At 47.0% G+C, this 22232-nt stretch overlaps 2 protein-coding genes across 7 annotated transcripts in view; one reads left to right on the top strand and one right to left on the bottom strand.

Annotated features, from left to right (window-relative positions):
• DALRD3 (DALR anticodon binding domain containing 3) overlaps positions 1-13004 on the top strand; it is a 21123-nt gene extending 8119 nt beyond the window's left edge. For 2 of the 3 annotated variants that reach the window (XM_061618812.1, XM_061618814.1), the window contains exons 8-13: positions 806-888; positions 1518-1641; positions 2519-2577; positions 3326-3439; positions 5290-5358; positions 6612-13003. In XM_061618812.1, coding sequence (XP_061474796.1) covers positions 806-888; positions 1518-1641; positions 2519-2577; positions 3326-3439; positions 5290-5358; positions 6612-6731 — 569 coding nt within the window. In that variant the 3' untranslated portion in view covers positions 6732-13003. Of the gene's footprint in view, positions 1-805; positions 889-1517; positions 1642-2518; positions 2578-3325; positions 3440-5289; positions 5359-6611 lie in introns of all 3 variants that reach the window. The other variant, XM_061618813.1, reaches the window with a different exon arrangement.
• On the bottom strand, positions 9662-22232 carry WDR6 (WD repeat domain 6). Of its 4 annotated transcripts, none has more exons than XM_061618807.1 (7): positions 22084-22137; positions 19266-19401; positions 16073-18506; positions 12341-12412; positions 11649-11765; positions 11410-11528; positions 9662-11243 (listed from the first exon to the last, which is right to left on the bottom strand). In XM_061618807.1, the coding sequence occupies exons 1-7, from the start codon at positions 22117-22119 to the stop codon at positions 10756-10758; spliced, it is 3402 nt and encodes a 1133-aa protein (XP_061474791.1). In that variant the 5' UTR covers positions 22120-22137; the 3' UTR covers positions 9662-10755. The 4 variants fall into 4 exon arrangements, with proteins under 4 accessions (XP_061474791.1, XP_061474794.1, XP_061474792.1 ...); XM_061618808.1 differs by lacking the exon at positions 22084-22137 and adding an exon at positions 22143-22232 and having other exon boundaries at positions 9663-11243; XM_061618809.1 differs by lacking the exon at positions 22084-22137 and adding an exon at positions 21820-21840 and having other exon boundaries at positions 9663-11243.

Raw genomic sequence — 22232 nt, 5'->3', positions numbered from 1 at the left:
AGCTTAGGGTTTGTTGCTCACTTCAGTTGGATGGTACCTGGTGGAGCGCCTCTCTCGCTATGTACCTACCCGTTCACTACGCTCGACGTCGAAGGCCCTTCTCCGGGTCCCAACTCATAAAGGGGCCCGGAGATCAACAACTAGATCTAGGGCCTTCTCGGTGGTGGCCCCCGAACTATGGAATGCCCTCCCAGACGAGATACGCCTGGCGCCTTCTTTGTTATCTTTTCGGCGCCAGGTAAAAACCTACCTTTTCGCCCAGGCTTTTTAAACATTTTAAATTTAATTTTAAACCTAATATGGATTTTAATTTATAAACTCAATGGCAATTCTATTTCGGATTTTTATCATGTTATATTTTTCACACTTGCTCATATTTTAATTGTGATTTTATTTGTTGTACACCGCCCTGAGAGCTTTCTGCTATAGGGCGGTCTAGAAATGTAATTAAATAAATAAAATAAATAAATAATGTACTTCCCAGCTGCTTGGAAGACTTTATTGTGAGTCTTCTTGAGTCTTTCAGACTTTCCTTCCAGCCTGTCTGATAGGAAGCAACAAGAATTTCCTTCTGGAACCCTGTGTTCCCTTCCACTGAAAGCTTCAGTTCTTTGCGTTTCTTCTGATTTTATGTGTTTGTTTATTTAGCAAATTGACACCGCTGCTTTTCCTCACCACAAAGAACTCACTCAAAGCAAGTTGCAAATACACAATATAGAATCAAAAGCTTGTTTTAAAAAAGAATGTTTTTAGTTATCAGTTGGTTTGTAATCATGGATCCTTTCTTGTGTGTCCCTTCCTCTAGATGACACCTGGACTGAAACAGTTAGTGTCTTGACTTCGGCTGCCATCCGATTTGAAATGCTGAGCACGACCCATCGGAACCAGGTAAACAGAGGGGTCCCTTTGAGGTGTGATGTGTTGGCCATCAGAAGGAGACTGGGGCTCTGTGTGGAAGTGGCCGAATTTCAGCTGCACTGGGTACAAGCTGGAATAGCAACCACTTTCTTTGGAGAACTCTGACTGTGATTTATATGAGTGCTAAACAAAGTTCATGCCAACGTATCCAGCATAACAAGAGGCTGTTGTGTTGTAATTAAGAACATCAAAGACCCCTGCTGGATCAGGGCAAAGGCCCATCTAGTCCAGCACTCTGTTCTCAGAGATGCCCAAGGGAAGCCCTCAAGGAGAACCTGAGTACAACAGTCGCTGATTCATAGGCTCGCCATAAGTCATAATCGACTTGAAGACACATAACAACAATAAGGCTGATTTCCAGAGTTCCTCTTCCAGGAGGAGGGAGCCTGGGCAGGCCTGGGCAAGGCTGCACTTTCTGGAAAGCAGACATCCATGGTGGCCAGTGCTTTCATCATTTTCATTTTTCAGAGAAGGGCACCTGGGCAGCCTGCCAGGGAAGGCCAGGTGAGGGAGATCAGGGCCTTCTTGGCAGTAGGGTCAGATCTGATGTTTTTTACCTGGTCCTCTCTCAGCAGAGTTGATGTTCTGTATGCCCTCAGGTTGTCCTGGATGTGGAGGAGACCAGCATCTCTACCAAAGGGACCAAAAGCGGAGCCTTTGTGATGTACAACTGTGCTCGGCTGGCCACCCTCTTTGAAATGTATCAGCGGGCAGTAGAGCAAGGTGAGAGCTTCTCTCTGCATGCAGGCCCTGACTGTGTGCATTGATTGAAGACTGAGCTGTACCTGAATGAGATTCCTGGCTTTGCCCAGGTACACTGGAGTGCTTTTAGGTTGTCTCATTCAGGAAACAAATAACGTGCTTCTTTGCAGGGCGCTTGCATTTCATGTTGGTGGGGAAGATTTCTGTGGGTCCTAGCCTAGTCCGTCTTGGGACTGGGAGCATCCGAGTCTTATGCCTCTTAGGCCAACCTGTCCCAAATCATCTGGGGAGTGAAGGCCTTTTTTCTTGACCTTGACTAAGACGTTTGTGGAAGATGGTTTGATGTTGTGAATCTCCTTGGCTGTGGTTAACAGCATGCAGAAAGGCATCTGATATTTTGCCATATGCCAAATCCTGATACTCTCGCCTTTCATATATGTACCCTGCATGACAACGAAGGCAGGTTTTGAAACATGCATGCAGCAAAGACTCAGAAACAAGAAGGGGTGAGTGATAGTTCCAGTAGCTGAGGGACTGCATGCCTGCACCCTGTATGTCCTTCTCTGTGGCCCCCAGCTCCTTTTTCCTGTTACACATACTGTGTATTGCTCCTCTCCAAAAACATCATGTAGCCCTATTTCTGCCTTTAGAACTCCTTATACTGCAGTTCCTCCCCTTTTTAGCTGCAGTTGTGATAGATCACAAAAACTGAGTAAAACTTAGGAATGTTGGTTTAATTTGCATGATTCACTGTAAGTGCCGGATGTGGAGACTTGGTGCAGCTCCCCTAGTGCAGCTAGGTCTGTGTTTGAGAGGGAGAGTGATGGGTCATTTGCTTCCAACTCTGAACAGTTACCCAGTGCTCCTATGGTAACATACCTCTGCTTTCCAATCCCAGGTCTATACCCAGCCTTTCCCCTTCCTTCAGAGCTGAACTACTCCTCTCTCGGGGAAGAGGTGAGCAAAGCAGTGCCAAGATGCAGGCCTGGAGGGCTACTCGTCTAGGGTCAGCTGGATGTGCTGGAAACGCACACAGCATCGGGCAAGTTGAGCCAAGTGATGGCATCCAGTAGAAGATATGGCCTGCCTTCAAGCCGATGCGACTTATGGCGACCCTACGAAGAGGGTTTTCATGGTAGTGGTATTCAGAGGTGGTTTACCATTGCCTTCCTCTGAAGCTGAGAGGCAGTGACTGGCCCAAGGTCACCCAGTGAGCTTCATGGCTGTGTGGGGGATTCAATCCCTGGTCTCCCAGGTCGTAGTCCAACACCTTAACCACTACACCACACTGGCTCTCAGTAGAAGGCATAGAAGGGACTAAAAGGTTATCTTGTCCCAACTCTCTAATGCAAGGCAGGCCTCGGATATTTGCCTTGCACAGATCGATCCATACCACCATGTACCACATAGAGAGCCTCTGCACCGCAGCCAGGCGCTTCTAGAGCGGCTTGTGCTTGTTGTATCAGAAATCTCTTTACTTCACTCCCTTCTTGCTGATTAATAGGTTGGGAAATGAGAATTGGTCTGCTGTAGCTTTTCTCAACCTGGTGCCCACCAGATGTTTTGGACTACTACTCCCATCAGCCCCAGCCTTCTCAACCAATGGTCAAGGATAGTGGGAGTTGTAATCAAAAACATTTGGAGAGCACCTGGTTGGGGAAGGCTGGTCTATTGGAACTTACACAAGGTTCTGCTTCTTCTTCAGGGTGAATGGCTTTTGCTGTTCAATGGTATCCTGCCTTTCCAAGAGGTCCTGAGTCAAGTGATGCAGGTCCCCATCTCCAGCGGTGGGCTCAGAATTGCAGCCAGCACTGAGGCGGTAAGCTGCATTCTCAGACATTTCAATAGTGGGGCTGTTGTGCTGCTTTTCCCTCCCCTTTATATGTTTGGCTTCCTCCTATGTGTGAGGCCTCTGTGCCCGGCCCTGAGGCCCAGCTATCTCCTTTGAAGAATCCACTCTTGGGAATTGAAGGTGGTGTGCAACTAAACAGTTGTGCTAGTGCACAGATTAGCGCTAGAACAACAGGATTCCCTCCTCTCCTCCCCCCGTATCATCCTCAAATCTGCTCTGAAGGGTTGGGGGAACCTCTAGAAGAGATTTACGGGGCACACAGAGGAAGGAAAGAGGGGAAATGTTCCGTTGTGCAAGGAGAAATCCTTGCACAAATGGAAGAGTCACCTCTTTGCTATGTTGCATACAACCCTAAGTATTTTATTTGCAGGATAATGGACAGGCTGGTGTTATGCTTTGGAAAATGTTAGTGTCTCTAGATCTTAATAGGACTGACCATTCTGTGCAGATCTGGAGCTCAATTTATAAACATTCACAGTAATTCTAACTGCAGACGGAGGCAAAAGATGCCACCTCAGATCAGCTATGCCACAGGCTGACTACTGTGGAATATTCCATCTGGAATATTACAGATGGAATAGATTCTAGATAGTAACCTTTCCAGTACTTCATTAAATCACACCAGTCACTGGCCATCTCTCTCTTCTAAAGAATTCTGTTCTGGTGTCCTCTAGAGCAGGAGTAGCCAACATGGTGCCGTCCAGATGTTGTTGAACTACAGCTGCTATCATTCCTGACCACTGACTCTGCCGGCTGATAGTGATGAGATTTGCAGTCATAGAATGATAGAGTTGGAAGGGGCCTTGTAGGCTATCGAGTCCAACCCCACAGCTAGAGCATCTCCCACAGATAGCTGTCCAGCCTCTGCTTGAAGACATCCAGCGAAGGGGATCCCACCACCTCCCTAGGCAGTCGGTTCTATTGCCGAACTGCCCTTACTGTCAAGAAGTTCCTTCTAATGTCCAATCTGAATCTACGCTCCTGCAACTTAAAACCATTAGACCTAGTCCTACCCTCTAGGGCAGCAGAGAACAAATCTGTACCCTCCTCTATGTGACAGCCCTTCAGGTACTTAAAGAGTGTAATCATGTCACCCCTCAGCCTTCTCTTCACCAGACTGAACATGCCAAGTTCCTTCAACCTTTCCTCATAAGACTTGTTCTCCATACCAGCTATCATCCTCGTCGCCCTCTTCTGAACCCGCTCTAACTTGTCTATATCTTTCTTAAAATGAGGCGCCCAGAACTGAACGCAGTATTCCAGATGAGGCCTGACTAATGCAGAATATAGTGGGACTATTACTTCCCTCTACCTGGAAACTATAGCTCTGTTTATGCAGCCCAAAACCATGTTTGCCTTTTTTGCCGCAACATCACACTGCTGGGTCATGTTCAACTTGCGATCCACTACAATTCCAAGGTCTTTCTCACATGCACTACTGCTAAGCCAGGTATTTCCCATCCTGTACCCGTCCAACAACTGGAGATCACAATGGCCACTCCTGCTCTAGAAGGATATAGGAGAATCATGTGGAGCCCCTACAATTAATCCAGATGCAGTTCTTGCTGTTGAGCTGGCAAATTCAGACTCTGTGTGTGTGTGTATACATGTACTTCTGCACTATCATACCCTCCCCAGAAGTTAACCTGTTGTGGGTACTGGTTAAACTTGCACAGGTGAGTTGCTCCAAGTATTGCAGTCCTTCAAAGAATGTATGTTTCTCATGCAAGCCCATGAGAAACAGTGGACAGAGTCCACAGGGGAGTGGTACGGGGTTTGCTACAGGTGAATATGGATTGCTTTGCTTTGTGTTATAGATTTGCAAGTTCCTGATCCAGCTGAGTATGGATTTCAGTTCTTACTACAACCGGGTGCACATCCTGGGGGTAAGTGCTCTGGGAGGAGAGTGGCTGTGGTATACAATGAGTTGCAAGTCCTCACTGCGTCAGCTTAGGTCTTCTCTACATAACATCAGTCCTAAAAGGTGGCTTTTGCTGTAAGTCAGGTAAAATTGTAATAGGCTTGAGTTTTGAAATAAACTGGTTTTGGGTCCTCAAATCTGGACTAAGGCCACCACTTTGTAGAGCATACAGGATAGATTGTGGCCTGGTTCAAAAAATTAGTTTCTGACTTAATATGCCAGAATATGCACAAGGTCTGTGCACCTGCAATCTGCTCTTGCAGCTATTTTGCTGCTCCTTTCTTGCAAGCAGCTAAATAAAACCAGGAAGATAAATTTAACTGTGGCTTCCTGTTGTGTCTGAACTTGGAACTACAGTTAATGTCTTCCAAAACAAGTCATGATATGTAAGTCAGCTTTGAACCATGGCTTCATATTTTGGCTTGTTTGGAAGCCATTAACCAGAGAAATTCCTGGTTCAGGCATAACAGGAAGCGATGGTTAGTTTTGGCTTCCTCGTTTGTTTGACCACTTTTGTAAAGGGAGGAGTGAAGGAACTGCATGGAGCTTGTGTGTATCCTGGCTTATGAATATATACTGATTTTTTATATTCTGAATCAGGTCACTGTGTTGCAGGCCTCAGTCATCAATTTGTTATCTAATCTAAGGATCCACTATGTCTAATGAAAATAGAAACCTCACTCTACTTTGCATGCTATGGAAAAAGGGACATTTTTGGCAAGAACCGAGGGTAAGAGGAAGATAATTTTGGAGCAGGAGGCTCACAAGCACTTCTGTTCCCATCCTGTAAAGCTATTTTCTGCAGCTTTGCACACTAGAAGCTTCTATTTAAATGCACCAATATTTTCAAGAATTTGACTAAGGTAAGGGTTAGACAAAGGGATCAGCCTTCTAAGCCTGACTCCACAAATATCACTAGTGTGCAGCTTCTTCCTTTGGTGAGAGTGACAAGTCTGTTGATGTCACTGATACTGCTGCCTAGTTTTGGGAAGTCCCATAGCACAGAAACCTCTCCACTATTGGCTGTTAATAACAGCTTTTCCCTTGAAGCCAAGTCTAAATAGTATCCTCTGTGTGGCAAAGGGCCCCTGCCCATAACATCCATCCATCCATCATCTGTGTCAGGAATGGGGAGGTATACCCGAGGGGAACGCCCAGTCCCACTCACACTGGAGAGTTACATCAGGGCCCTATGATGATTCTTTTTGCTCCCAACAGGAGCCACGTCCTCACTTATTCAGCCAGATGTTTGCCAGGTTGCAGCTGATGAAAGCAGTGAGAGAAGTATTCCACAGTGCCCTAGCTACTCTCCACTTGCCTCCTCTTAGCCAGATCTGAGCAAGTCAGACCTGCACCTTCTGGTGTTCACAGACAACCTGCATCAGCCTTCCTACGGGCCAGTTCTGTTGTGAAGAGACATGGACAGCACATTCATGTGGTTGAGAATGGAGACAGTATGTGTAGTACAGTTGTTGGTAGAGTGTCATCCATCAGAGCTCAACCTTGCAGGATATAATTAATGGTTTTGGACTTGAAATGAAGTGCCTTTATCACAATGCTGGAGAGAAGAGTTAAGATGAGGGCAACAGACTTCTACATTCCTGACTGTGATGGGCCTGCTGAAATTCTTTGCACCCAAAGTTGTGAAATTCCAGTTAGAAATGTATAGGATAAAAACTCTTCCTGGGAGAAGGGTGAGCATGCAAATAAATCACTGTAGTGATTGTATTGCTTCTATCCCTCCCATTTGCTCACAGTGGGTCTAAGTACAGCAAAAATGGTTATTTGAGTAAGCTAAAAGAAAGCACAGATGATGGATACAATTGGTGGGGTTGACTGGTTTTTTATTCTGTTCTAAACTAGGTGACATCATCTAGGCCATGTCCTTACCCACTTACAGAGAATTTTTGACAGCAGTAGTGGAAAAAAAAGTTTGTAAATGAAGTAACACAGGAGCACATACACGTGTCTGATTGCAGTTCATGGGGATGGTAAGACATTGCCTGTAGTAGGGAGAGCTTGTTCGTTACGGTTATTGAACAGACTTGTGCCTGAACCTCACAGGGTGGGCAGAGGCTTAGGGTTGCAATGTCAGTTTACTGGATTAGACAAGACAAGGGAGGGAAAGAGAACTGAGCACTGACAAACTGTTCAAGAAGAGAGGCAAACTGAGGCAATGGTGTGTGTGTGTAACTTCTGTTTGCCCTGCTATGCACAACAAGAGGACATTTTTCACCCACAGTCCTAAGAAATTTAGCATGTGTGAGCTATGATGAAAGTTGGCGATTCTAGCTATTGCACCTGGCTGCTGTTCCTTTCCATCTGCTCCCAGAAGGTAGACTTGCAAGTGCGGCTGTTTCAGCCGGAGGCAGAGGAGTTGCTGGCGCTGTACCCAGTACTGGTGCCTCTGCTGTGGAGGCAGCTCAAAGGATGAGAAAGTGACATTGCGGCTGAAGTGGAGGTTGGTGGTGCTGTGCCCGGGGGCAGCTTCATCCCCTGCCACTTCCTCCTGAAGAGCCTTCTGCCTCACCTTCCTCGGAGTAGCAGGGGCGTCCGCCTGCTCCCCTTCAGCAGCTGGGCCTCCTCCCCAAGGCCTGGGAAGAAGCTGCAGGAGCCGGGAGTGCCTGCTGCTGAGAGAGGGACACTGTGCAAGGAGGACACCAGAGGCATGGAAGGAGGCCTCTGAGTGAGAGGGGCCAGTCCCGGGTGTCGTGTCAGGATTGCCCATAGGGGCTGCGTTGGCATGGGAGAAGCAGGCGGGGAGGACGGGCGGCTTCTGGCCTGGTTTCTCTGAGGCAGGAGAAAGGGGAGCAGTGGAAGCGTTTGGGAGGCACCGGCCAGGACATGAGCAAGGAAGCTCAGGCACTGGCCTCAAGTTGGGTTGGGTTGCATTGCTGCAGTGAAAGTGTTGCTCCACCCCACGTTTTTATTTCTATTTTAGGCCCTTCCCCTCTCGGAGAAATGTCTGGCCAGGTGGCAGCACCTGCCTTAGTGATTTTATTCACGGGGATAAGTGCAGCCAAGTGAGTGGCTCCACCCTTTATAGCGTTTGGGAGGGGGTTGGGAGTGTCTAATTTGAGGTCACTGTGATGCATTTCAACTTAAGCCATTGATGTGCATTGTCAGGTTCTGGAGGCATTTCTTGGGTGCATTTGAAGCTACACACACCCTCGACCCCTCTGACAGCAATGGCCTTTGTGATTTGGGCTACAGTATATGCTATTCCCTGATCCATTTACTAGGACCACTATGCAGGTTTGGAAGTGGGGGCAGAGTTTGCTTTCACCTGGGGAGTCTCCGCTTACCCCATTTTTAGAACACTTTTTTTTAAAATCCTGATAAGCAAGCTGAGTTGAGAGGATGGGAGGAAAGAGGGATTTATCAGGTTAGAGATTTGTTTGAAAGGGGCTGCCCATAATAGAAGCGTCACTCCACCTCAAACTTTGTGGGCTGCAGGTTAAGTGGTTTCATCTTGCTCAGATTCAGTTTTTCACAACAAAGGTGGCGGGGCAAGGGACCTCCCTGCACTCACATCTTTTGAACACCTCCGCATTAATTCTGACTGTAATCTGAATGGTACAGCAGCTGATACTTACAAAATTCTAATTGATATGATCATGGGATGGTCTACTGGTTTAAAACGGGCCTGGAAGGGGGATTTAAATTCTACAGTAGATGCTGCTGCCTGGGAATAGGCATGGTCTCCCCCCGCCGCCTTAAGATGATCTTGGCAAAAACACAAGACAACTCCTTAAAAGTATTTGCTTCCTCTGGCCTCCGCTGGGGAGAAAGGGGCAAGCTGATCCTTATGTGGTGGGGCTGCTGGAAATGATGCCCCTTCTGGAACTGGGTGTTTACCTTAGTCTCCAATATTACTTCCCAGTGTCTGAAGCCAGACCCCCTCCGATCACTGTTGTCACGAAAGGGTACCGTTAACCCATCCATTCACCATAAAAAAAAATAGTGTTGCTATTAATGGCAGTGGCTCGGATAGAGGTTGCCAGCAAATGGAAATTGGAGGGTGGCCCAGACAAAGATAGTTGGTGGACATGGGTGGGGGAGACGATGTAGTCAGAACATCTGATGTATCACAGAAGGGTAGTACCTGCAATAGCGAGACAGGATAAATTGATGTGGTGTGGTTCCCATATATGAATTTTGTGACTAATAATAGACCTCTGTATGGGACTCCCAAAGACTCGCACGGCACTGTGGAGGGGCTATCTTATGTAAACTATTACTGTCTAGATTTTTGTGTTTGCTCTTAAGTGAATTCATACATGTGGCTGGTGTTTGTGTTTTGTCCTTTATTCCTTTTTTAAAAAAAACTCAATAAATTGTTTTTTTTGGGGGAAAAAGAGTGAATATTCATCAAACAGACACTCTACTAAGTAAGTCAATAGCTGTCATGGCTATTCTGGGTCGGCAGGCAAGACTCCATCATGTGACAACAGGAAACCCTTCTCTGCCATGGGAGGAGGGAACTTAAGTTCTATTGGTTCTGGTCACAGCAGGCAATCATATGATCAGCTATTTCCCCATGAGAATCCATGTGAATGGGATGCATCACACCGTTGTGGAGGTTGGCCTTGAGGAACAATCCAGTGTGGCTAAAAGGCAAGCCAGATCGAGCCTCCATAGGGAATGGGCCCATATAGACAGAGAACATGCTTTACGTACAGAAGTTCAATCCCTGACATCTCCAGACCCTGGAGAGCCACTGCCAGCAAGGATAGCTACTACCAGGGCAGCTGCACAAACAGTCTGATGAGGTATAAGGCAGCTTCCTATATTTCTCCTCAGTAATCAGAAGCTAGAATCGAGGACATTCGTAAGTAAAAGGAGTTTCAGTCATTTGACCAGTGGAAACAGTGGGACTGGCATCAGGTGAGCATGATTGTTGTCACATTCAACACCACGGACCCAGGCACTCTGCTAAAGTGGGGTATAACTGCTCTCAAACAACGTAGCTGTAGGTGAAGAAGAACAGACAAGTGATGTGATGATCAGGGTAGTATCTGTATGGCTACCGTGGAAGCGGTTTCTCCCAGAAGAGAGGGGACAAAGTATTCTTACGGTCTTTGCTGCTTTCACATAGCAACATAGGAAGCTGCCTTAATACCGATTCAGACCATTGGTCCATCTAGTTCAGTACTGTCTGCGCTGACTAGCAGCAGCTCTCCAGTATTTCAGGCAAGGAATCTTTCCCAGCTTGACTTGGAGATGCTGGGGATTGAACCTGGGACCTTCTGCATGCAAAGCAGATGCTCTACCACTGCACTACAGTCACACGATGGTGCTGTGTGTCCCCAACAGTCATTCCTACTTTTGCAACCCAACAGAACAAACAGTTCACACTCCTTCATACACAATCTTTTACTGCTGCACCAGGCACATCCGGATTGCAACAGATGATCTCCAGGCCCTGCCCACAAATCACGTTGCGAAAGTTGTGTGGCCCAGCTTCCCAACACTCCAGCGCAGCCACATCAGCCACGTGGCAGAATTTGCTGCACACAAAAGACAAGCTGTCCTCACAAAGGTGCCAAAGTGTCAAACGCTGGTCCACAGAAGCCGAGAGGAGGAAGTCTGGCTGTAAGAGTCTTATTCCCGTCACATGAGCCGCATGAGCACAAAGTCTGGAAACCTTTCTCAGAACACGGATACCAGTCCTATCACTGGCTCCTTGATCAGTGGTGCTTTCAGCATTCACATCGATAACACTAAGAGAGATGGAACCATCATCACTGCCACTGGCTACGAGGAAATACCCGTCCGCTGTTTCCTGGATATGGAGGCTATTCACACCACAGCTGTGAGCTTGGATGGTCAGGACTGGGGCTTCCAGGGCTGGAAAACACAAGAGGCAAGGGAATTGTACAAAGCTAGAAGAGAACACAATGCTGACAACAGCCCTCAAGTGACACTCTTGGAAGAGAAGGTATGTGTAAGAGGATCACAAACAACTAGGGAGCATTAACGGAGCACAAGCAGGACAGTCAACACAACCACCTACCCAGAAGCTTCATCTCCATGCTTTCCACCTTTGCAGCCTCTACAGCATGCTTAAGGGTAGCGGTGATATCCCAAAATGCAATGCTCCCATCAGTGGCAGCGCTGCTCAAGAAGTGTCTTCTAGAAAAGAAAAATGCATTGGTAAAATTAGCTTTCTAGGGCCTGGTAACTGTGAGCCTATAGTACTCCTGGGAGATGCACCTTAAGTACACCAGGGAGATTTATTTGATTCATTCTCACCTTCCTCCACCACCTGTCTTGCATTCAAATGCCTGAACCTTCAGGACACAGCGCTGATGGTGAAAGGACTCTGCCACTAGCCACAGCTTCTGGGTATGCTCAAGCAGCAGGAAGAGTCTGCATAGACATGAAAGCAGATAGTCAGTCCAAGGAAAGGAATCTCTGGAGCGAAAAAGGGTACAAGTGTCACATTCTCTATATGGGCCCTCTTCACATGAACACAGGAAACTGCCTTATAGAGTCAGATCATTGGTCCATCTAGCTCAGTATTGTCTATAGCTCCAGGGTTTCCAACGGGTCTCTCCCAGTCCAACCTGGAGATGCCAGGGGCTGAAACTGGGGCCTTCTGCATGCAAAGCAGACACTATATTTTATTATTATTATTAGATTTGAAGGCCTCCAAGTGGCTTACAACACTGTTAAAAACGGAAATGATATTACACCATACAACAAAAGAAAACACACACAACCATACCCCAACTCCCCTCTGCCGCTGAACTATGGTCCTTTACAGCTACATTCTGTCTCCCTGCTGTTCATGTTCCCTTCTCCAGTTTGGAGAAAGTGCTGCACTGGGAGACATAGAAGCAATTACTCCACATTCTGCTCCTTTCGCTGGATTTTTGGGAGGTGGGAAAGCCCATTCCAACTGTCCGGATTCCTAATAGGGAGAATCGAATGATCTTCCTTACCGGACAGATCCATCACTGCAAGCAGCAGCTAGGAAAAGTGAGGGACCAGCCAGCACCGTAATTGACATATACCTGGAACACAGAAAAAGTCAGTCACCTTCTCTGGGGCTCTCCATCCAAAGGCAGCTCCCATACCCAGAGCAATGAAAAGGTTATCTACACACAAGCTGGAAAGTGGCAAGTTACTGCTATACAGTGGTGCCTGCTATAGATTCAGCGGCAATCATCCCTATTCTCTAGAGCAGCCTTTCCCAACCAGTGTGCCTCTAGATGTTGGTGGACCACAACTCCCATCAGCCTCAGCCAGCATTACCAATGGACAGGAAAGATGGGAATTGTGGTCCAACAACATCTGGAGGCACACTGGTTGGGAAAGGCTGCTCTATAGGCTTATTTGCAATCACAGTACAGCACAATGGGGAGACCATTCTGAAACCAGTGTAAGTCAAGCCAATGGCCCTTGTTTTTTGCTGCCATTTTTGCTTTGATTTAATGTTTATATTGTTTTATTCTGCTGCTTTTGTTCTTACCTCCTGCTGCTGCTATAATACTGGTAGATGTGTTAGTATATTTTAGATTATCATATTATGATTTTATTGTTTGTGATATGTTATGAATTGTGTTTTAATATGTTCTGAGTTGCCTGGGGAGAGATAACTTTGAAAGGTAACCAATAAATATGTAAAATATTTTGCATTATTCATTTTGCTTCCGATACCCACCCGTAGAGGGAAAAAGTAATATGGAGCACTGAAGCCCCATCACCTAGAAATCCTGCTCTGCAACCCCGTCTGGCTGCTGAGATTCCATCAGGAGGACGTTACTTGCAGACTTCACAGCCTTACAGTGCCAGAAACACGAGACTGGAGATGATCAGGATGGTGAATTCTGGATCTAGTGCAAACCTGTAAGCTTGCACGGAACTAACATCATCATAGAACACATACGACCCTGTCTTAAGTATCACTGCTTTCAGTTGTTGGTTTTGAAGTGCATGATTCTAGTCCGAGTTAGAGATAGGAAAAGCATCACTTCAGTATTCATGGGATATCTGCTAAGAAATCAAAAACCAGATCAATGGCCCTCCGTACTCCCTCCCTCCAGTATTGTCCTGCTACCTGCAAATGCCTGTTACTCACCTAATGTCCAGTGTCTCCCCCTTTGTCCTATTCAGCATAAGAACTTGTGTGTGTGTGATTTACTCCCATGCAATCATATATATATATATATATATATATATATATATATATATATATATATATATATATATATATATATATATAATTAAATTCTGCAGTCATCCCCTACCCTAAACTCTGCAGAATTCTTCTAACATTCTAGTTGCACATTCTAGTAGACACATTAAGCACTATCAAGTAAAGCAGGTTGCAAAACTCATACTCTTCTACCATACCCACACACAGCCTAGGAAATAAGCTGACCATACCATTTAAGGAATCTTTATTCACTAATAGGCAAAAAACCCTTGAGGTTTAAGAATGTACCTGTAGCCAACAGATAGTTCTATCAAACTTTAAAAAGCAGGGAAATTGGGCAGCTATAGTGAATGCACCAGAGGAGCAGGAGGCCTGACCTCCTCTCTGAGATACTGTGCTGCCCTACAAATTTGTCAAAATGCAAACACAATTTGGGTTGGCCTTTCACAGTCCAACCCACTTGTGTAGCTTGGAAGAATTTGGTAATTTGTAGGGCAGTACAATATCTCAGAGAGGTCAGGTCTCCTGCTCCCCTGGTGCATTCACTATAGCTACCCAATTTCCCTGCTTTTTAAAGTTTGATAGAATTATCTGTTAGCTATAGGTACATTCTTAAACTGCAAGAGGTTTTTTTGCCTATTAATGAATTTCCCTGCTTTTTAGTCCAGGAGGTAAGAAATGGGATCCTGTGCAAGTTTGCTGAGAATGGATTGATCATTTGCATGCTTATTGAGTTCAATGGGATTTACTCCCATGCATTCATGCTTAGAATAGGTAAAACAGATAATTGAGGAAGGGAAGGAGGGGGAAAGGGAAGGAGTGGGGTGGGGATTGGGAGGAGAGAGGGTGGGAGGGGCAAAGGAAAGGGGAAGAAAGGGGCAAAAGGGAGGAGAGAGGAGCGGAGGGCAGGTTTAATAATTTGCATGCTTTTTGAGTTCAATGGGATTTATTCCTGTACCATCATGCTTAGGAAAGGTGAAACTGACCTGGGGGAGGAGCAGGGAGGAGAAAAAGATGGGAAGGAAGGGAGGGAGGGGGAGGAGATTGGGTGGGTGGGCACTGAGCAGAGGGGAAGCCCATTTCCTTTTCAAAAGGAAAACATTGTGAACAGTATCATTGTTTTTCAGGGTTTCCCTGACCTTTTTATTCTACAGCAGGCACATGTAGTCTCCCACATAAATTTACACCAAAGCTGTCACTGGCCACATCCACACCAGACCTTTATGTCACTTTAGACCAGCCTTTCCCAACCAGTGTGCCTCCAGATGTTGTTGGACCACAACTCCCATCAGCCTCAGCCAGCATTGCTAATGGTCAGGAAGATGGGAGTTGTGGTCCAACAACATCTGGAGGCACACTGGTTGGGAAAGGCTGCTTTAGACAGTCATGGCTTCCCCCAAAGAATCCTGGAAAGTGTAGTTTGTGAAGGGTGCTGAGAGATGCCAGGAGAGGCCCTATTCCCCTCATGGAGCTACAATCTCCAGAAGAGGGGCTGTTAAACCACTCTGGCCACTGGAGCTCTGTCAGGGGAATAGGAGTCTCCTAACAACTCTCAGCACCCTTCACACACTACACTTCACAGGATTCTCTAGGGAAGGCCATGACTGTCTAAAGTGAAATAAATGTCTGGCGTGGATGTGGCTACCTGATTAGCCAAGCCAAACAGCTGTGAGACTGGCTTTTAGAACACTGACAGTTGGTTCTTAGTGAGCATGCCCAATGGTATAATAGACTTCAATGTTAAATTTCTTAAATTATAAATCAGCCAGGCATTTTGTAAACTTTTAAACTGCAGAAGATGAAAGTCAGAGTATGGGGCAAGGTCAGTAATAGGATTACAGGTATTCTGTGAATATGGCTGATTTTTAATTTCAACAAATTATGAGACCAATAGGGGTCTGGATTTTTTTTTCTTGTTTTACACTTTGAACTCTGGATTCTCGCTGAGTGTTTTGTGTATCACCATGAAAACCTAGAGGGTTGTTAAGCAAGTGTTTGAGTTCAGGACTATAAGTTTTGTAAAGGTTTGTTTTGAAATGAGCTAATGGGAAGGATCAGAATGGCATGGGGTATGTTTTCAATTTATCATTGTGCAATGTGAAAAATCCATGCTGGCTATAGTATACAGCCACTCTTGTGGTTGTATAATAATAGAGGTAGCCAACGTGGTGCCCCCCAGATGTTGCTGAACTACAACTCCCATCATCCCTGAGCACTGGCCATGTTGGCTAGAGCGGATAGGAGTTGCGATTCTGGAGACGAGGCATAAAATGATTCTTCAGGCCAACTGGATGAGAATACTGCTGTACCCACTTCTGTAACAGGAAAAGACTGGGTGGGAGGCTGGCACTTGGTAATGAGGGGGTAGATCAGCCTAAGCCCGAAGCTAGAGAGGGCGCAGGTTTCATATTCTCTACTTGAGCATCAATAACATCCTCTATGCAGGTTGCCTATTCTTTCAGCCCATAAACTTTTCCCAATAAAACAAGCTACTGGAAAAGGCCTTCACTGCTACCTGGTCTCTGGGTCCATTTTGATGAACTTGTGCCTGTTCTTCATAAGGTCCCACTGCTCATCTAGGCGATGGGATGCCATGTGGATCAGCTGACAGACTATACTGCCACTAGAACCATGATTAGGGGTGAGCAGTATCTGGAAACACTCAATCTGGGCCCGGCCTCCAGCTGAGAAAAGGACGGTGGAGATGCTTCCCATCTCTGGCTGAGTGGCACTGCCCTTGGCCACAGCCAGAGCTCTCACGCTTGAGATATGGTCACCAATAGCTGTGAGCTGGGTCACTGACTGAGTCTGCAGCCCATAGGCTAGAATATTGACCATGCTATCCTCACTGCCAGTGGCAAAGATGCTCACCAGCTCCTCCCTGGATGTTCGCAAAGTCCCGACATGGCACACACATGTCAGCTCCCGTCCATGCAGAGATGCTTTGAGGATGCGCTGCCCACCCTGTGCATCTTTATTTTGGTACATTACAACATCTCCGGATTTGACATAAGCAAAGATTTCTGCCGAGAGGCAGCGAATGTAGCTCCAGGAGCGGTGACCACCGCCACAGGGGATGAACAGCAGCATCTCATTGCTGCTGGCACTCCAGAGCACAAAGTGGGTGGCGTGGAAGCCTAGCACCCACATGCTCCCCTGAGGGCCGAAGCGTAGCTCTTCCAGCCATTCTAGGCCCTTGCATGGCTTCTGCTTCCTCAGGACTTGGAGCTGATGGCCTTGCACCTGGAGCTGGCGGTAGCAGCTATCCCGGCCGGTGCTGTAGATGAAGTCGCCATGGCAGGTGACAGAGGTCACACCGAGCTTCCCGTGCAGCCCGAAGAGCAGAGAGACAGGCCCTTCGGCACATGGCTCTTCTCCTCCAATAGGAAAGGTTAGGCCACGCAAATGAGAGACCGCTTCTAAACCAGAGCAGCCCAATTTTTCTCTTCCCAATGCCTTCTCCAATTGAAGCGCTGCCTTGCATGCAAACAGCATTAGAGAGCCCCTGCGGTCACCGCAAAGCAGAAACTCTCCCTGGGGCAGGAAGGCGGTGCAGGTGTGCCATCGCTGCTTGCAGAGCGGCAGGAGGAAACACTGTCTGACCACCAGAGTCACTCCCTCAAGTGGGCGGAAAGAGACCTCCAGCCACAGCAGAGTGCCAGCTGAGCCAGAAACAAAGAGACTGCAAGCGGTGGGATCTTGTCCTGGATAAGAGGCCCAGCTCAGGCTGTGCACTTTCCCCTCGTACAGCTTTAGCTCCTTGCCTTCAGTCGGGCTGCAGAGAGGGAATACTTTGACCTGTCCTGAAAGATTGCCCATGGCACACAGGACATCACCACTGATGAGCTCAATGATCTCCAGGAGGCTGTAGGACCGATAGGCAGCATCCTCCAGGATCAATGTCCAGGCTTTAGAGGTCAAGTCATAAGCATAGACAGCTCCAGCATCAGTTATCACAAGGAGATGGTTTATATCCACAAGTTTCACTGATCTGGGTGATCCTCGTCTCTGAGGTGAGGGGAAGTTCAGTTGCATGAGGCTGTTCCCACTGACACTCTTGCCCTTGAGTTGCCAGTGCCTAATGCCAGCATCAGCCCCACCCGTGAACACCCAGCCCCGCCTCTCATGTACAGCCACTGCCCGAAGGCCATGGCCCCTGTGTCCTTTGAAAGTCTGAACAATCTCACCCTGGTAGTTCCACATGAGACAAGCGGAATCTTCTCCAATGCTGATAATGTAGTCGCTCAGCAGCCGAACCGACCAAACCCTAGACTGGTGCCCGTAGCATACCAACAAGCACTGGACAGGATCAGGGGGTGCCCTGAGGTCGCCGATGGCCCATAGCCGCAGGCTTCTGTCATCGGAGGCTGAAGCCAGGATGTTTTTGCTCTCCAAGAAGCAGATGCTGAAAATGACGCCATTGTGCCCACTGATCCTGCCGCGGGGCTTTATCCTGCCTGTGTCATCAGCTGGGTCAGCCACACACCAGACCACCAGCTGGTTAAAGACTGTGCCAGCCACCAGAACCAAGGTGTCCCAGCTGCTCCCAACCAAGTGGGCAGAGTAGAGGATGCATTTCTCCTGGCAGTGCACTTCTTGGAGGATCCGCTGGCCAGTGCAGTCATACAGTGCTATGGAGTTATGGCCCAGGGCCAAAGCCACACAGCTGGGTGCCTTCAGCCACTGCAGGTCCCAGATCCAGTCGTGCAGCTCACAAAAAGAAAAGAGTTCAGCCAGTTTTACTGTGCTGCTCTGGAGGCTGAGCTCTATGAAGACAAGGCCTTTGCCTCCAAAGACAGCCAGGGTGGGGGATTCTTTCGCTCCTGGAGCCACTTTCTGTTGCTCCTTGATACCATGGATGTTATAGTTCCGAAGGACCTGCTTATAGCATCTTGCTGATTGGCTAGCATCAGGCTCTAGAGGGTAGATGGCTATGTAGGGTCCTTCACCTAGAAGAGAAGAGGCCAGAAACATCTCATTTGAAATGGGATCAAAATGCTGCACCCTCTTTCCAGCAGCGTCCATCTTCACAAACAGGATTCATGCAATCTCCATACCAGCCCAGAGACACCTTGTACAGTGTCTGTTCCCAATATGAAAAATACATCAAGGCCAGATATGGTACTACTTCCAATGAAGCTTTTCCATAGCCTCTGGTCAAACTGTCTCTCTGGAATCCTGTCATCTGTAAATTTGGCTCTACTTGAAATTGGAACAGTTTTCTCATAGGTTCCTCACTTCCTATAATCTCTATTGGCAACATTTTCCTGGCAACATTTTCTTGGACTTCTCAGATCTAAGCAACCAGCTTGCAGGAGCTCTGGGCTCTTCCCCTGACTTAGTGTCTCACCCCTGGCCTGCTATGTGTTAGTTTGTCTCGCCTCAATGCCTGCTTTGCTTGCCTAGTCAGCTGGACAGTATTTGGCTTTGAAACAAACCTTCAAGATGTTTGGCTTTACCAAGTGTTCAATGCCTTTGCTTGATATTTGACACACTGATTTGACACACATCGTTTTCCAGCGCCCACTGGCAGAAAGTCTGATAAATCCACAGGAATAGCCAACATGGTGTCCTCCAAATGTTGTTGGACTACAGCTCCCATGATTGCTGACCAGCCTGGATGGGCTGATGGAAGTCGGATTCCCACAACATCTGGCGGGCACCACATTGGCTACCTCTGTACCAGGGGATCCTGGTCTACCACGCACCTGCGACAAGGTGATCATCCACAATTTCTAGAGCAGTGATAGGAGCCAGCAGCCGTTCTGTCTCCATTGCTGCACAAGGATGGGAAGTGAGGTCTCCTCTTGATTCTCTTCCTCTTACATAAGGGTACGTGGACATCTGAGGAAGATGGGAAAAACTGTAAGCGATGCTGGAGATATGCCACAGCTGGTGGACACAGAAGTAAACTGCCTTTCAACTTAGAAGACAGGAATTGTTTAGATCTGCAGGACAACTAGTCCAGGTACAGTCAGCATGCTCCAGCAGACACTCTCGGACCTCCAACCTCTGTTGATTTAGTGTTACTGGGCACTAAACACACACAGCATAGAGCAGGGGTGGGAAATTGCATCTCTCAGCCTTATTTCATGCGGGTGGCAAAAAATGGGGTGGCAGAGAGAGGAAGGGCTGCCTTGCCCACTTTTGGCTCCAACCTCACCTACTACCACCAGCAGCTGGGCCCCGAAAGACTATCCCTGAGGAATTGTGGCTCTTGACATAAAAAAAGGTTTCCCACCACTGGCATGCAGGGATGAGATGGCACCTGCTAGAGTGAGTAAATACAATGCAGTTCTCGAGTTAAATCTGAGAGGCCTCTGTTCAAAACCCAGCTCAGCCAGACCCACAGGACGGCATTGAGAAAGATGTGCTGTTGGTTTCAAGTTCAACATCTGTAGAACAGGTATGACAATAAACAAATCTTACTAGATTGTTGTGAGAATAGAAAGATTAACCTGAGAAGCACTTGGTAAATGATGGATAATATAACATTATCATATATTATAATAAACGGATCTGAATAGGTGTATTTGTGCCCATTTTGATAAGCCCCTTGATGCTGTGTGACTTAATTTTTGTGTGTTCTTAACTTCTTGTTAAGCTTCTTATACTGACAGATGCAAAATAAAGCAAGGAGGGTAGCTGAATAAATAAAAGGGTAAATGACTGAATAAAATCACATTCTGGAGGAACAGTATGCACAGTATGTATGGAATGCTTAAGCTGGAAAAATTGTGGCCCTGTAATTTGTTGAACATAATATGCATGAGATTTCCTCACCCAGCTGATTGTGTCTAGCTTGCTAGCAGAGCTAAATAAAATAACAGAAACAATCCTACAATGAAGAGGGCATATAAATAATGATATGGTTGATAAATGTATGAACTGGCAAGATGAGGTGCCAGATCTCAATATTTTCTATCTTGTCCTTCCTCCAAGGTCAGGGCAACATATATGCACTCCTTTTGAACCTCACAATAGCCTTGTAAGGTCAGTTATGCTGAGAGTTCATGATAAGCCCAAGATCACCTAGGCTGCAATCTGATACACACTTACCTGGGAGTAAGTCCCATTGAACCCAATGGAGCTTACTTCTGAGTAGACATGGATTGTAGCCTTAGTGAGTTTCCTGGCTGAGTGGATAACTGAATTCAGGTCTTCCTGGTCTAAAGCGAACTCGCTGTCTATACCACACTGTGAGGGTGGCATCAGGTTGACATGCAAGTAAATAAGTAGGTGGTAGCATTGGGTGGGGTATAATCTGGAGTGTGTCTGTTGTAAATTGTAACTGAAAAGTAGTATGTGTGACTGCAGGGCCCAGGGTTGGTGCAAGGCAGTGGTGTGTTGGTTTGCTGCATGTAATAGCACAGAATTGCACAAACAATCTTTCAAAAAATAAAAAGTGTTTTGCAGATGCAAGGTCTGAAATAAGGATGTCTGATATGTCAAAGTAACCAGGCAGCCAGTATTTCTATAAGGCTAGGATCTTCTGGAGAAAGGGGCACCTTTTTGGGGTGGAGGAGAATGTGGCTGGATATCCCATTTATTTATTAATATATATGCTGCCCCATAACGAGGGTTCTCTGCGTGGCTTACAGTCACAATATTGCATAATATTCTATTACGTATTTGTAGGATGAAGTGATGTGAGCAAAGAAGGGAAAATACTCTTTTCTGAACCCTGTATTACAGTCTTACTATTTATACAATGCCATCAGTGTACCAGGCAAAGTACAAAAGAAACATAAGAAAAAGGGCAACTCCCAGCCTCAAGGAACTCACTCGCTAAATAACTGGAGACAACACCAGGAGGGGATGGGGAAAGATAGTAAGGGTGGATGCCTGCCAGAAGGGTAGCTGTAATCTGTGACAGCAAATAACAAATAGCCTTCTAGCACTTTTAAAGGCCAACACATTTATTGTGGCATAAGCTTCCACACACTAGCACAGCATCCACTGGCAGGAGGAAAAAGGGACACTTGTGCCACTGTGAATGAGGTAGTGGCAGCAGGGAGAGAGCATACAGATGGCAACTGCATGCAGTTTTAAATCAGGGATGGGGAACCTGTGGTCCCCAGATGCCGTTGGACTCCCAACGTGTCCTCTCCAACCAGCGGTGCCAATGGTCAGGGAGGGTGGGAGGAATCGTCTAAGAGCAGCTGGACGGCTACAGGTACCCCCCCCCAGCATGGTTCAAGACATAAAAGGAGCAGAACCACCATTCACTCTAAAAAAGCATGGCGGGAGTGGATTGAGTACCCATTCGCTGTATCTCCACAGGTATTTATTTTCCAGAGCAGGGAAGCTGTATTTTAATCAATCACTTCCACCACGCTTACAAGGCGTGATTATTAACGCATTGTTCATTATTATTATTACTACCAGGGAGTCTGTGGGGCTTAAATCACAGCCTGGAAATAAGACAGGCAAGGTTGAGGTCAAGTAACCACAGGCAGGAAAAGAGGCGAGGAGGCGCTCAGACACCCCCCGTCCTATAGATCAAGAAACAGGACCGAGTGTTACCGGGAAAACAGGGGGGGGAAGCAACAGCCAGCACATCGCGAGAAGCGGGGTCGCCTTACCTCGCGGCGCAGAGGAAGCCCACGTACCAATCGGGAGGCGGCTTCCTAGCTCCCGCCCCTTGGAGGGGTGCGATTGGCCAGCTGTTGCTA

The sequence above is a fragment of the Rhineura floridana genome, chromosome 3, assembly GCF_030035675.1.
Source record: "Rhineura floridana isolate rRhiFlo1 chromosome 3, rRhiFlo1.hap2, whole genome shotgun sequence".
Taxonomy (NCBI): domain Eukaryota; kingdom Metazoa; phylum Chordata; class Lepidosauria; order Squamata; family Rhineuridae; genus Rhineura; species Rhineura floridana.
Note: the sequence above shows the minus strand (reverse complement) of the source record. Positions and strands in the feature narration are given on the sequence as shown.